The sequence below is a fragment of the Chiroxiphia lanceolata genome, chromosome 1 (assembly GCF_009829145.1).
Source record: "Chiroxiphia lanceolata isolate bChiLan1 chromosome 1, bChiLan1.pri, whole genome shotgun sequence".
Classification (NCBI taxonomy): domain Eukaryota; kingdom Metazoa; phylum Chordata; class Aves; order Passeriformes; family Pipridae; genus Chiroxiphia; species Chiroxiphia lanceolata.
Genome location: NC_045637.1, coordinates 20,717,451 through 20,733,270, shown reverse-complemented (window position 1 = coordinate 20,733,270; position 15,820 = coordinate 20,717,451). Strand labels below are relative to the sequence as shown.

The following is a 15,820-nucleotide window of genomic DNA, read 5'->3' as shown; positions in this document are numbered from 1 at the left end:
GGAGGCAGCACTGACAAGATACTTATTTCAGCGTATGCCTAAGGAAGACAACAGGCACACGAGCATCTTCAGTGACTTCACTGTCCTTTGGACTTGGGGTTTTCTCAAGAACATCCTGCTGCTCAGTACTCTGTTCCAAATTTCCTTGACTCTAATGTGATAGCACAGTGGCACTACCTGTATCAGTTCACATTGCTGCAGATACTCAGGTTGAACATACGCAAGACATCATGGCTGGACGTACTGAGCTTTATTTATGCTTTTATTTATACACCCAAATTTAGAATCCTCTAGACTTACACAGGCAGAATTTCTGTTGTTTCACTTAAGGAAATGAGATTTTGCTTCAATTTTTTTTACCCTGACATTTTATCAGTCAGAAATTTTCTGACATGTATATCCTATTTCTGGTGATTTTTCTCAGTTGCTCAAGTACTAGTGTCCTGTCAATGTAACTTTTTACTCCTATGAAATATGTGTGCATTGATCAGGTGTTCTTAATGTGTTGTTAATAATTTCTGAATATAATTTGAAAGTAGAAGGATGAAATTAACACATATATACGAAAATGTATGTTCAGAATATACTGCTGAACTGTAGATCAAAGTGCACTATCTTCATCACATCTTAATAATACAGTAAGGGAAAACATAATGAAAGAAGCACCCTTTAAATTGTCTGAAATATCTGTGCTGTTTATTCCATACTCAGGAGGACTAGACAGGAAAGAAGAGTGCCTATTTCATATTATGATGACACAGCCTATACTCCTGAAAGGTATTTTAATTTATATAGTAAAAATAGGTAAAGCTGAGTAATACATTTTTTATGAAGTGTAGCCTAAAATTTCTAATTGGCCCAGACTAATGATATCTAAATTTACAGTGCATTTTATGCCATATTTCTCTAAATACAGAACAGCTAATTTCCATAGTTTTAAGTACCTCATTTTCTTTTAGGCCCCTATTAATACGACTTTGGATTTTTTTAAGCATAATTCTTCACTTGAAAAATTTTTTATTCATTAGATGTGGGAGGAAAACTGAATAGTACAGAGGAGCTTAGGTACAACTGAAGGTTTTTTCTCCACCTAACTGCACCATAATTCTAATGGCTAACCTTTTCAGTCACTAGGAATGATTATAGGACAATTTAGAATCCTTAATTTTATTCTTTTAATAACCTGAGTCGCTTAAGAAGGTGCTCAGCTTTTAACATGTTACTGCTCATTTTGACTTAAAAAAGGACTAACCAAATGCCTTCAAATTGATTTTGGGTGTTTACTGTGCTAGGACCCAAAGTAATATTAGTCTTCCTTAATTTTGATATACATGATACAACTAAAATCTGACATGTAATCTGTAACATTTTGAAGTGTCTCTGGAAATAGTTATTTGATCATGCCTTTCATGTTTAAAGGGCTAGGCAAAGTCCAAAAAGAAGAAAATCTGAAAAACTGAGCGGATTGGTATTCCTCTCCCTTTGTACAATTAGATATTTTATATTTCTCTGTCCATTTTTAAGTCAATGTCTCATTTTTATCTACAGTATGAAAAAAGGCAAAGCAGAGATTATTTCCTAATAGCAAGAAATTTTGTTTTTGTTTGATTACTATGAATAAATACAGTCATATTTAAAGAAAAACAAAGTGCACTACAATTTTGAAATCATATTTATGTGTTTTTGGTGTCTGCAATAAAGTACTTTTACGAAAAAATCTTACTTTAAATACTGGCTAATTGGAGAGACTGGTTTTCATTTTGAGGATATGGATGATCAGGGAAAGTGTAAAGATATATCTGTCGTTCTCCAGCTGTGCTCCAATTTAGACTGAACTAAATCTAAATCTAGTCTAAAACTAAATTAGATTAAACTGAAGTGAATTTTGTCCAGTCATTGACCTGGCTACAAACCATGCAAAAAAACCCCCCAAAACATAAAAAGCCATTCCCCTTACCATCCAATTTGACATGGAAGAACCTAGGGCAGCTGATTGACACTCGCATATACTGCACCCCATACGTTCTTCCCTCAACATAATGACCAGGAGATGTGGTGTTATTAAGTTTGTAAACATATTGCAAAACCTCAGATTCTGAATATGAGAAGTTTTTTAAAAAATGGAGTAATGCAAAAATTACTGCTGTGATTCCCAGGAATAGATTCATGAAAACTTTTGGATCAGTGTATTAAAGCCATAAAAAGTTCATCCTGCAGCCTTTGGCTAGGATTTTCAGTACATACAAAGGAATATTTTTGTCCAAATTTATAATAGAGTTCCCTTGATATTTTCTGATAATCCCCAGGCTTTAACCAAACAAGATCCTGAAAGTACAGAACTCCAGTGATCCAGTTGAAACTCCTTAACCAAATGCTGGATGATTTGTATCTATTTTTAATGTACTGGAGTAGTGGCATGTAAACAATTTATCACCTGATTTCTTAAAGCAGCTTTTTTTTTGTCCCATTATTTTCTTTCTCAATGGCTCTGGTTAAGATAAAATACTACTACATGTATTTTACATTGTCTTCAACTAATTTGCTGAAATGATGCTGCAAATGTTTCAGTAGTCCATGTTCAGTAGCTGGAAGAATAATACGAGAATAAAATTTAATTAGTTATCATTGGTTGATCTGATTGAAGTGAGTTTTCTTCTACTTCTTAAGTAACTATAAAAAACCCCCTACTATATAAAAAAAAATTGAAAAATTCGTATATTTGAAGTTGAAAGCAATATTTTAAACTACTGATGCATGTAATGTTATTTTTGGTAGTGTTATATCTCCACAAATTCTTTTAATTATTCCACAAATTCAATAACCATTGAAAACATGGCGACTTTTATGTAAGAAAAGATGAGGGATCAATTAGGATTTATGGAACTGAAATTCATGGCTAAACTACTGAAAAATCTAGAAGCTAAATATAAGAGTTATATCAGGAAAAAAGCCCATAATTTTAATAGTGTTTAGCTTTGAAAAAGATTTTCTTGATACCTGAGAGAAAATATGAAATGTACAAAATTATTTGGAAATACTTGGAAATTTTCCCATTTTGTTGAGAAATGGTCATGTCATATAAATTAGAGTGCTATTAATAATACATTTGCTTCTTTATAACATTTCTTTATTTTAACTGCATTGTAAAGGTGGTACAATGGTGCAAGTTCATGGGCAGATCATGTAGTCAATGGTTCAGCTGAAAAATATGGGTAAGTAAAGAGTGTAGTGTTACAGATAAAGCTAAAATATATTTTAAATCTTTATAGTAAGAGTTCATTTGTAATTGTACCAGTTATTCCTAATAAATGTATTTTTCTTGATGTCTTTCTTGACTCAGAACTAAGGCACTTATGTTCTAGTCTTTTTTTCCAAGATTAAACTATTTTATTCAGTTACAAATAGAAAAAGAACATTGCGTTTGAACTATTTTTAAAACTTGTTCTCACTGTTCTGGGCTGCTTTAGTGAAAAAGTGGTTTTTAATGATAATACCTGCCTACATTCACAGTGTTGGGGAATATGTCTCTGAGACCTAATACTTTTTACTTTTAGAAATAATCCCAGTTCAAGCTGTCTAACCTATCTTCCTGTGTGATTGATGCATAACCCATGCAAAGTGCTGTGTGCCCTATAATCTTTAGTTCTTCCTAGTTGTAGCTGGCTGATCAAGACAGCACACAAATTTTCCTTGCTATTAGTTCTTTTACTTTACTGCTCCCCCCTCATTTTCTTCTTGCACTTGCAAGGATTTTCTTTTTTCTTCCTTACTTCCTTTGTGAATGCGAACAGGGGAGAACATAATGACTGACAACTTGAAAATGAAAAAAATCTGATAAACCCCAGAATTAATTCTTCAAGATTTTAATGCAAGTTTCTCTGTTCTCTAGAAAGGAGAGGGTTTTGAGGGTCTTTTGACTCAACATTAGTGCAGTTGCAGAGACTTACTTGAGACCATATTTCTTCCCTAGCTTTTTCAACCAGAGTGCCACTGTTTGCTGGCTCTTCAATTTTAAGTGTACACCAAGGGCCATGCTTATTAGTTCTCCCTGGAAAGTGCACAAGCATGTTGAAAATGAACAGCATTTAAAGCAGGCTGAAAAGTGTTTTGTGTAAATAAAACTTTTGTATTTGCTTTCGATAGTCATATGAGATAGTTCTAGTTACTAGTCTAGATACTTCTCTTGTCTTATAATTAGTACTGAATAGGTGCTAATGTAGGTAAATATTAGATTACTATTTAACATAGTAAATATCTAAAAATAGATTTCTAATTTTAAAAGAAATATATTTTTTACTACTCTATCTTCCCATTTAAATTTAGCTCCAAAACGATTTGGAAAAAGAAATAAAAGATAAAATCATTTGTTGTGAACCAATATGACTTTTAGGTAAACCATAAGGCATAAAACATATGTTAATAGAATAAAGACTACTGAAATGGATCAGAATCTGTTAAGATCAATGGATTTAGAGAATGCCTTTAACAGAAACTGAATGCTATTTTGCTCATTCGTAATTTGAGAGCTTAAAAGATAATAAAGTCTTACATATCTGCTTCTCTTGGAATGATCTGATTGAAATCCTAGGCTCATCAAATGACAGAACTCTTGTTGACTTCAGAGAGGTGAGAATTACAGGGCTGTTGCCAAAAGTTAAGAAGGTGGATAAACAGACAGCTGTAGTATTTATATACAGTAAACTGTATCATTGTAGCCCTGGTTGTGATTAAATATCTGCCATATTATTGATGCTTAAAAAGTGTCACTGGAGAAAAAAAGGCCAACTATGTATGTGTGCCATCTAGAAATAAAGTTATATTTAAGATCTGGGGAAAAAAAATCCCACAAAAGCCATCAAGAACCAAGTACTTTTCAGATTTTTCATTTAGTACTACACTGTACAAAAGGATATTTAAGTTCATGCTTAGTTTTAGGCCTACAACTAATTCATCTTATTAGTCTATAATCTAAATTCTCTGCTGAACTGTATTTGAAGTTCAAGCTCTACTAGGAAATTCTTGTTTCTCATTGCTTCTCTATTCATTGTTTTATATACCACTATACTTCAGTCATGAAATACATGTTCATTAAAACTCTTGAATGTTCCTGTCATTGCTCATACATTATGATATAACATTCAAGTTCAGTGGATAAAATATTGTGTTTTGAAATGGGAAAATATGTGGAATAAATTTATAATATAGAGCTGAAACTATTATATTTTGGAATATTTCCAATACTTTTATGGAAGTTTAGATTATTATCTTGAGAGAACCGCTGCAGTATATTCAGTTATAAAACTGACCTGAGGCAAAGAAGAGGAGAGGATTTCAGCTCTCATCTTTGAGAATTTCTTATTCCCAGCTTTTGAATCCTAATCAACTTTATCATGATCTTCAGTGAATCATCTATGGACATAGAGATATGTATTCGTGTAGTGTGATCCTTTAATATGTGTCAATTGATGGTCTGTGTAAAAGATGTCAAAAGTTAGAATAGTAGGCAAAATACAAGATACTATATAAAGTAACTGGCTATATAAGTGAAAATGTACATTACAAGTACCAGAAACAATAATGTAAAAAACACCTAACATTTGACATTATAGCAAAAATCTAATTTTCTCAGACTTTTAAATTATTAGTGAAAGAATGCCTACAAGTATTTTATGTTGTAGACACAGAATAAAAAAATGAATAAATGTTAATTTGTTAAAGTTCGTGCAAGCTAAATAAATTGGTAAGACATAGGGCAACATATGTGTTCCTTGCAGCCATTGGTTCACTTCTGTGTAAGGAAATCGTAGTCTGCAAGGTTCATATGTTTTTAGAAATTACTTTTGAGTAAAATACTGGAAACTGATTCTTAAGCTAGTTAAAATTAACTAGTTAAGTGAAATTAGTATTATTATTATTAGTTCGTTTGTTGTTTTTGCTCTCATTTGAATGTGGTTGCAAATAGTGTCACCTGGAAGTTAAAAAGCCTCTTTATCAAAAGGGTTCAACACTTTGTTTAATATTGAGATTTTCTGTGAAGAAGAAATTACACATTTTACTGTTTTCCTTTCAAATGTTCAAGTTGTTTTTGAATTCCTCAAAAATACACAAAATTAGTTAGGTCTGATTTTACAGATAAAGAGGATCTGAAATATTTCAGCACATCATTTTGGTCTTAGTTGTTCCAGAATTTGCATTACTTGTTGGTTTTACTGATATTTGATTGTAATAGCTAGTAGAAACCTCTGACTGCATCCATAGAATGATAAACTACTTCAGGTTGGAAAAAACATTGAAAAACCTGTGTGCTCTAACTCCCTATTTAAAGCAGGGCTTGACTATTTCTCAGTAAACATATCAACGATGAAACATATTTGGGAGAGTAAATCTTTATAGGTGTAGATTTCTGTGCTTTCTGTCAGCATTTTTATAATTGTGCAATGCCACCGTGTGTTAGCAGGACTAGATATGTCTACAACAGTCACCAAAGTGACTGCAATGCCATGTGCAGATGCTTAAGCAAGCTGTAAGCCCCTGACTTTCTGTAGATGTAGCAGTGTGCACACAGTAGTGTGGAGCACAGCGTGCCTGGAATTGCAGCAGAGTTCTCTGCTTTGTCTGCTTAGCTGAGTCAGCTGGTAGAAAACTAGTTCAAACACTGGTGTATTACAGTTTAGTCGTGCCTGTCAATGGCACGTAGAGATACTTGTAGCTATAACCAGGGTAATGTGCATGTGAATAGATCATGAGTGTATGCATGTATGTGTATATATTACATATATATATAAATCATGATAGAATATTACTGCAACACAAAAGTCTTTAAATATCTTTCTTTCCTTGTTGTTTTTTTTTTCCTTAACCAGAGTACCTAAAAGCATTACGTTCCTGGCTTTTAAAAACTATAGCAGCACATAATTTTATATTAAGTTTCCCTAGAGGTATAGATGAGTGATTTGGTGAGTTATCCGATCACCAGTTTGTGTAGACATTTGACAGTGTACTGCTCCTTCCCATTTTCCACTGCAATATTTATGACTCAAATTTAAGTTTGCTTGGTACTAGAAATCTCAGTTGTTTGTAGACATGCTTATCTATGTTATGCTAACAGAGGATCTTGTGTCTGTGACTAAACAGCAAAGTTCCTATAGCTAGTAGAAGAATAACATGTCCAAGGATTGAAATCCAGCAACCATCCACAGACACTGACAGGTATTGCCTTGTATATTAGCTGGAGATTGAAATTATAATAATTAGAAAGTGTATTGTTGTATTTTTCTTGTTCTGTGCTCAGTGCTTCTAGATGAAAAAAGATGAAGTAGGAGCTGGATTTTAGTGTACTGTATTCCTACAGCTATTCTATTTTTATTTCTTCAGTTTTTTGTTACAAGAAAAACCTAATTACTAAAATTGTGATTGGCATGGTCTCATAGCTTGTACACAGTAAAAAAAAATTAACATGGGCTTTCAAATAAATTGTGTTTTCAGTCATTCTGGGGGAAAAAATAACTTCTATTTATTCTGTAAACTGTTACAATTGCTTACTGTTGGAAAATGTTCAGCTTTTATAAAGCTTCCTCTTTAGATAAGTTTAGATCAATGAGTAAAATCATTTTTTGAAAATTCTTTTTATTTGTTAAGAAAGTAACAAATCTGAAAAATTAAAAATTAGAAATGGTTATTTTCTGCATTGGGAAAAGAGTTAGTGTTTGAAATTTCCAGACTATGAATATAGAACAATGCAGATAAATCAGTAGATCAAATAAAGTGTGGTAGCACCTTTGGTTAGATACTGTACTGTAGTAACTAGAGTTTACAGTGGTACCTAAATACTATGAGATTCTAATTTTAATATTTGATGAGTTTGGAATATAAAGTTAGATTGTGAAAACTCATAAGACTTTCCATGTATTAGTGACTTACAGGGAGCTCAGTCTCACAGGGATAGGTGGGCTTGGCTTAGAAGCAAACACTGCTATACTCTTTCTTCTGTGGAGGGGAGAGTCAGCTTACAAGACCTGCATACTTTGACAAGGGAATAGACCATCTCACATGCATGTTTTCCTTAGCAAAGGTAGAAGGATGCTACCATAGGCAATACTAAATGAAGGAGGTCATTATTTGACATTTCATTAACTGTATTTTCATAATGAAAGGTCTGTTAGCAAAGATAAACAGTGTACATTAAAATATTATATGGATGTTGAATAGTTTAACTAAGACTATCGTATTTACCTCTTTAAAAATTAGGAATTTGTATGATATGATTTATAATGAGAAAAGAGGAGAGTTTCATCTAGATAATTTTTGAAAATGTCTTGGAATGATATCTGAAAAGTTAGGGAATTCTGTTTCCAATTTAACTTGCTCTCCATGCTTATGTCTGGATTGTGATATTAATGCATAATTGTATTCAGTGGTAAGGGAGGACCTTCACTAGCCAAGCATCTTGTTGGAATGATAGTTTTTCTTTAAAAGGGATAGTTTTTTTCTGAAGACTAGGATCATATATTACATGTGTTTACTGCTAAAAGAACAAAAGAATAAGTGAGGATGAAGAATAGACACTAAAATTATCTGTTGAATTGTTCTTTATATGTGTATGGTGTAAAAAAACAAAGTAAAACTTTCAAGTGGAAGAAAGTCCACTTGAAATAGCCCTTCATTTGCTGTGGTGCTTTTGAAGAGGATTGCAGCATGTAGCCTGGAACTTGAGAGTGACAACTCAGGTTCATCTCAGGATTTAACTTAGTCTTCAAATCCTGCAGTCTACAAAACAACAGCAGTGCCAAAGCTTCAAAGCAGAATGTTCACTGCCAAAATTCACACTCTTCTTCACTTCTGGAACCCCTGATTGTTTTTCCACTTAAAGTAAATGCCAACTGCAGATTGTAGCAAACCGAATATTTATATTAGCTGTTGAATACAAAATTTATGAGGCCTATATCTGGTAGCATAGTGATTAGCTACACTGGCTCCATGATGATCCGCAGAATATGAAACCTGCACACTAAGCCATTAGTATTAATTCTAGTGGTAAAAATACCTCCCTGCCTTCTAATACAGGGAATGGGTTAGATCCCAAACATCCTAAAAATATTTTTTTATACCTAAAGAGCTTTTTATACCTAACGAGGCCTTAAGAGTAACAAGTGAGAGTCTTAACTTCTCATGAAGTGTTTATGAGAATCATGTGGTTGCTACTCACCTGTTCCTCTCTACGTCTCCTACTGGATGTTGAAAGAAGAGAGAAACAGAAAATTAAATAATACCTCTCACATATTGCCCAGTCTCTGCTGGTGTGGCCTGGCAGTCCTCCACTCACTGACAAGATAAAGAGCATTCTAGCTATGTGTGTGTAGCAGACCCAAAGAAGAAAGTTTCTGTGGGCTCACTAATTTTCTTAAATATGTGGGTAAATAAGATAGGGATGGGTTTTCTGGACCTTGACCATATTCTCTTTTGTAACTTTGTTGAATTTAGGAATATTTTTTCTTGAAATTTGCTTCCATAGTTAAAGAATTTATTCCATGGTCATTTTTTTAACCATCATGAGGTGGCTGACACTTTTCTCACCTTCCATAGCACTGAAAGCTCTCTTAAACAGTTACATAAACTAAAAAGCATTCATATTAAAGCTAAGGTTGTGTTTCTTTGTCTATCAACAATGTAAAAGAAGCGAGACAGTGGATGTTTTTGCTGATGAAGCTTCCCATTCAGAAACAGAGCTGATAGAAGAAGAAGTGAGGTAATTTTGTCATGGTTTTGTGCCAGGCTCATTGTACTTTCCCTCCAATCTTTAGTGCCTCAGCTTATAATTACCATTATGTGTCTCACTGTGGTGTGTTCGCTTGTTAGGAGCTTATAGATATAGGTTCATGGTGTGTGGTATTATTCTGAATCTGTCTGTGGCAATTCCTTCGTTTGCTCTGGGAGTCCAATTATGACCTCATGGAAGGCCTGAAGAGACATTGCTTGTAATGGCTGTTTTATAAACCCATGCAGCAAAGTTAGCCACTATATTGTTTTTCAATGTTCTTTAGAAATAAATGCTGTTACTAACATAAAACTCTTCATAATGAGGCTGTGGTATGTCTCTCTCTTTCTTGATACCAATTAAAATTTGACTTCTTTTTACACTTAATCACCATCCAGCCACTCATTGTATTAACTGACGCCATTGTAAAAGGCATGACTTAGCTAAAGGAAAAGTCCTGAAGGGTACACATTCCCCATTTGTATTCTGTAGCCATTCAGTTACTCAAGGAGAGCTGGGAGGACTGTGAATTTAAGAAATAGCTCCATTAGGGTATGGATTTTACTTTTAAAATGCCTTGATATAATTTATTTTTGGATGTTGCTAGTAAACATTACTCCTTTCAAACAGACCAATTACATTGTGAAAAAAGGTGGAGCTTGATTATTTTCTGAAATGAATGGTTTGATTAATTGCCTAATAGTAAAAGACCAGACTGCTCGATCAAGAAATTCTTTTTTACTCAGTCTAGTTTCTCCCCATTGCATCTCTAATGATAACTTTTTCCATTGCTGTTTTAGTACAGTTCCATAGACTGTGGCTTAGGAGATTTTTTTTTACTTACAAACCAAACTTTTTCTAGTTGTTGGAACCTTTGCAAGTACTAATGATGCAGGTTTTCATTGGATTACAGTCTGAGCACCACATATGAATCCATCACTATTGCCCAGTCTATATTTTGACAGACGTTCCAAGTTTAGTAATAATTAATAGTGCTACATAATAATTATAACATCTCAAATGTGGAGTTTCCTACAAACAAGAGTGCTACCTTTAGAGATAATGCAATCTAAAAAAACCCCCTACTAATATGAGGGATAATGCAAAATTAAACTGCACAATTAAAATTAAACTGCACAATTAAATGAGTCCTAAACTTTAGTGAGACTTAATATTATATCATCTAGTCTTTTCTTCCCAGGTTGATGTATTGATTGACACAAACCAACATTTTAATGTCAGGAAACAGACTATTGCATGGATAGTCATTACCAAGACATTGGAAACATTTCAGCCCATTTATCAAGAGCAAGTTATATGGAGCAAGTCAAATCATACATGTATAAAAAACCTGTATGTTATCAAGAAGTTCTATCAGAAAATTTACTCCCCCCAAAAATATACATAACAAAATGATTTGCTCCAAACCAGTATCATGCAGCATATTTTATAATTAATAGAAAAGTTCATCTGAGCTGCTTTTTGACTAACATTACAGGAATTGTGAAGCAGCAGATAGACAGCCATATCAAAGATCCAGATCAACAGAGCAACGTCCTATGCTAGAGCGGACCAACTCCCGCTCCCGATCCACAGAGCGTCCTGACTCAAACCTCATCAGGTCGATGCCTTCATTAATGACTGGAAGATCTGCCCCTCCTTCACCTGCCTTACCGAGGTGAAACAGACAAATCAATCAGACTAATCCCCTCCTGCCCCACCAGCTCACCATTTTATTTTCCCAGTAGCTAATTGGTATCGCCTCATCCTTAGCTGATCACTAGTAGCAATAGATACTAACCCTTTCAGTGCCAACACACTATTTATATTCAACTCTGGATATAATGGTGTGGCAGCCATTGCAAATCATTTGCTAGCTGTATTTAACTACATTTGTTTATGATTTCTCATTTATCAGGAATCCTGGATGGTTTCCCACATAAAGCACTTCATAACTATCATATTCTTCTCTTACAGAATGAGAAATTATTTGTGTTCATCAGACATCGCTTATGGAACAGCCATCATAACATCAAATGAAACTATTTTTTTTTTTAAAAAAAGTTTCTTTAGATGGACTGTACTAACTTTGTCTATTAATTATCATTTTAACCACCATTTTCTCTGACTACATTTTACTGTGCCATAGTCTGTATTGTTCCTGTTTGAGTACCCCTGATTGATATTTTGAGGATTGCTATGCATTATTCTTAGCTTAAATAAACCTAATACAGTAAAAAGATGAGTGCATTTTGCTCTAGTTGATGTTTAGTAAAGCCTCTCCTTATTTTAGAACCGCAGAATACATTATTTGTTTTCTGAAAGTTACAGTTATTAACATCAAATCCCCAGTGAGAGTTAGAGTCAAATATCAGTGTCTTTTCTCAGTTTATTACTTTGTTTAGACAAATCCATGTAATCTCATTGCCACTTAAATGTAATTTAAGCAAATACATGCTGAGTAAAGATCATTGAATTTGACTTGTGGATAAATTTATGTGTATGTGGGTATTATATTCATATGTCCATGAATATGCACACAACACATTTTCTGGCTTGACTGTACGAACAAGTATCTTATGGATGTTCAGACCTAGTTTGGCTTCTTTTTCATGGAGAGATTTCTGTTTTTAATCAGGTCTTTTTCTGAAATGAGATAATAGTTTCACTCTGGGACTGCAAGGGCCCCAAGTGATGTAAAGCCTACTTAGTCATGTTATCAGTTCTTGATGATATTTAAGGATGAATTTGTCATTTAAAGGCTGTGGTTTGTTTTGATATGTGTCTCATAGGTCACATCCTCGATCTGGGTCTGTTCAGACAAGTCCATCAAGTACTCCGGTAGTAGGGCGAAGGGGCAGGCAGTTACCGCAGCTCCCACCCAAGGGGACGTTGGAGAGAAGTAAGTGTGTGGTTTTATCCAAATTACTCGTGAAGGTTGGTTATATTTATTATTTTTCTTTTGCCATTAGAGTTGAAATCTATTGAATTTTTGTGTACAGAATTAGGATTTGACAGTAGTATTGTATTTTGTACTGTGTTTTCTTCTATTATGTTTTAATATCTACAATACTCTTGGCTGAAATGAATCACCAGCAATACACATGAACCAAGGTGGACTATTAGCATGATCCTGTTCCTTCTGAACTCAATAGGTGTTTTGTCATTGACTTCAACAGGCACAGGAACTGATCTTCTGTATGTTGTTTAGTAATAAAATTCTGGCTCTTTTAGGAGTCGGGAACATAGCTGATCACTTGTGGGTTCACGTGTAGTGTATTAAAGAACACTGATATAAAACATCTGCTTCTTGAAACAGGAAGAGCAAGAAGAGAGGTAACAATCTTTAAAATGGAAAAGGTCAGAAAGATATTTCATGATTCATGTTTTACTGGCACTCTGATTGAGCTTATCTTTAATGCCTGTTAAAAGCACTGGTTGATCGAGACATTTTCCAAAATGTTTAGAAACAGGGGTATACAAACACATTTTTGATAGCAAATATATATTCACCTTCATCTTCTAATAATTAGATGTGCTGTGCAAAATCAGTCTAAATGGCCATATACACTCCTTTTTTTAATCCTTCTTAACATGTATATTGTATCTTTTATAAAACTTCTGTTGTTTTTAACCCCTGTGCTTTGGTTCCTTTTTTTTTTTGTTTGTTTGTTTTGTTTTTGTGACTTTCCCTAGACAATGGAGACAAGGAGATAGAATCTTATGAAGGTCTGTACATAAAGAAGGGCTTGTTTTTCACCTGAAAGCCTTTTTCAGAGGCTATATAGGGAAAAATAAACCCAACTGCAATTGATGTTACTTGATTACACAGATACAGTCAGAATTATTGTCATAAATATTTAGTCTTTATTTTTAGACCTGTAGCTCATAAATTGTACAGGGTTCTACATGAAAAAGGCATAAATAATACTATCTGAATATGATTGTCATTAGAAAAGTACCTAAACATGTACCCTTTTTAAAGACCAAGAATTTATGCTGCAGCAAATAAGGGCATTTCAGCTAACCTGTGTATGTATGTACCTTTCCAGGATTAGCAGATATTCAGGCACATGTTTAAATATAGGCATTTGAAGCTATTTGACATGTAATGTTAGCCATGAATTTGATCAAAACAATGCTTTTATTGCAAACATATAGTGTGATACATTTGCTAAATTACAGGGTAATTTTCAAATAATATAGGGAAAAAATTAATTGAATTAATTATACCTTTCGAAAAGGTATAATATTTTTGCTAAAAATTAAATCCCCTTATATTTTGTAACATTAAAACCATTTAAGTTACTTAATAGCAAGCCACAAGATATCAATTGCAGTCCTTGGTTATTCCACTGAGGGTCTTTATGTAGTATTACTGAATCTGTCTCATCAGACTTTTTAATTTAATATTTACAATGTTTACAGTATTTATTTCCATTTTGGAAACAAAAACTCCATGAAAAGAAAACTCTTGTTTTCTCAGATCACCACCCTAGTATATTCATTTCTTTGTCGTCTTATGTGTTGTGAATTGCTTATATGAAATACAGTCTAGATATGCCAGGAAATAATCACATCTAATCACATGATGTTTGTTGTCATTGCTGTATATGCTTTTATGTTTTACCATTCTTCCCTGCTCTTTGCTTAGTATATCTATTTAGACTGTGAGCTCCTTAGAGCAGAAATTGTGAAGTACTGCATATTTCTACTGTGTTTGATTAGAGAGGGTAGCAGTCTTATTTATTATTTACTTCATAGGTTCTGTAGAGAGAAATATAATAAATACAATAAAATAATTATTTTTTATAGGAGTACTAGAATTGTTTGCTCTGGTAAGTACTACTGGGACTTGAGGAACTCTGTTTTTACTTGAAGACTGAGTAATATTTTCCTTTAAGTCTGTTTTTTGAAAAAAAGTAGTCTTTTGGAAAATCTGGGTTATGGAAAATTGCCAAATCCAGAGATGTTGAAGTTTTAATGTACAATAAAAACATCATCAGTGACTCAAGATACAGTAAATAGATAGATTTCATTTTGAATTTACATATATAAAGATGGTAAAACCTGTTAAAAATATGTTCCATAGATACAGTTTTCATACGGTATTCTATACAATTTTCTGTCATGAATTAAGATCTTATATTCTAATACCAATGAAATTCTCCTTTGAGGCTTTTTCTCCCCTTCTATAGGATTTTCTAATCATTTTCTTTAAGGAGAGTAATAATTTTCTTTAAAAATAATAGTGCTCTGCAAGAACAGCAGATTACCTAACTTCTGTCAGTGACAAAACGTAATTAAGATTAATGGCAGTCTTTTTACTGTGGAGAATTGAATTTTACAGAAAGTTATTTTAAGCAAATGAAGTACCAGTTATAAAAACTTAAATGTAATAGAATTGGAAACACTGACTATCATAGAAGGAGTTTATGTCATTATTTAACAAATAAAGCATCACGTAAACCTGAAAGCTTTGTAGGCATTTGAGCAGATTTTAATGTGTTTTTATATGCCCTTGGGTTAATCAAAACAGTTGTCTATTGTTGGGAAAGCCTAATGACCATACCAGAAAATGTCGTTGTCACAGAACAGACCTTTCTGCTCTTATAGAAGCAGAGGCATTTCTATATTGCTTGGAAACAGGGTGCGAAGGTTAACCTTTTTGTATTTTGAAATCAATGATTTTATTATTGACCAGATTAAGTTAAAATCATACTGAAGAAAAGAGTTAATAAAAGATACATTATAGACAAAGAGGAATTTGAAGTCATCTCATTTTTTAAAAAGAGAAAAAGAAAAAAGTAAAAACTTATCTGTTGTTAACTTTTACAGTAGACTCATTTAGTTTGCATAGATTTGAATAATCTGTATTTGTTACAGGGTTGAAACTGCATACCTTTTCTTAAAATGTAGTAGAAGAAAAGCCAGAACTCAAGTAAAAATAAGGGAGTAATTTGCTGTTGGAGATATTTTTTTGCTATAGTGCAGTACTCAGTAGAATGTGGAATATGGTGTGATTATGGCTGTGTGACTAGAAATGGAAGGGAAGGAATCTATAGG

At 33.3% G+C, this 15,820-nt stretch overlaps 1 protein-coding gene across 50 annotated transcripts in view; it reads left to right on the top strand.

Moving 5' to 3' along the window:
- The window catches only part of RIMS2 (regulating synaptic membrane exocytosis 2), a 456,898-nt gene that overhangs the window by 308,935 nt on the left and 132,143 nt on the right, over positions 1–15,820 (top strand). For 28 of the 50 annotated variants that reach the window (XM_032680574.1, XM_032680663.1, XM_032680634.1 and 25 more), the window contains 5 exons: positions 712–777; positions 3,150–3,212; positions 11,253–11,432; positions 12,547–12,656; positions 13,451–13,483. In XM_032680574.1, the coding sequence (XP_032536465.1) occupies positions 712–777; positions 3,150–3,212; positions 11,253–11,432; positions 12,547–12,656; positions 13,451–13,483 (452 nt within the window). Of the gene's footprint in view, positions 1–711; positions 778–3,149; positions 3,213–9,673; positions 9,746–11,252; positions 11,433–12,546; positions 12,657–13,450; positions 13,484–15,820 lie in introns of all 50 variants that reach the window. The other 22 variants (XM_032680845.1, XM_032680835.1, XM_032680855.1 and 19 more) reach the window with 7 other exon arrangements.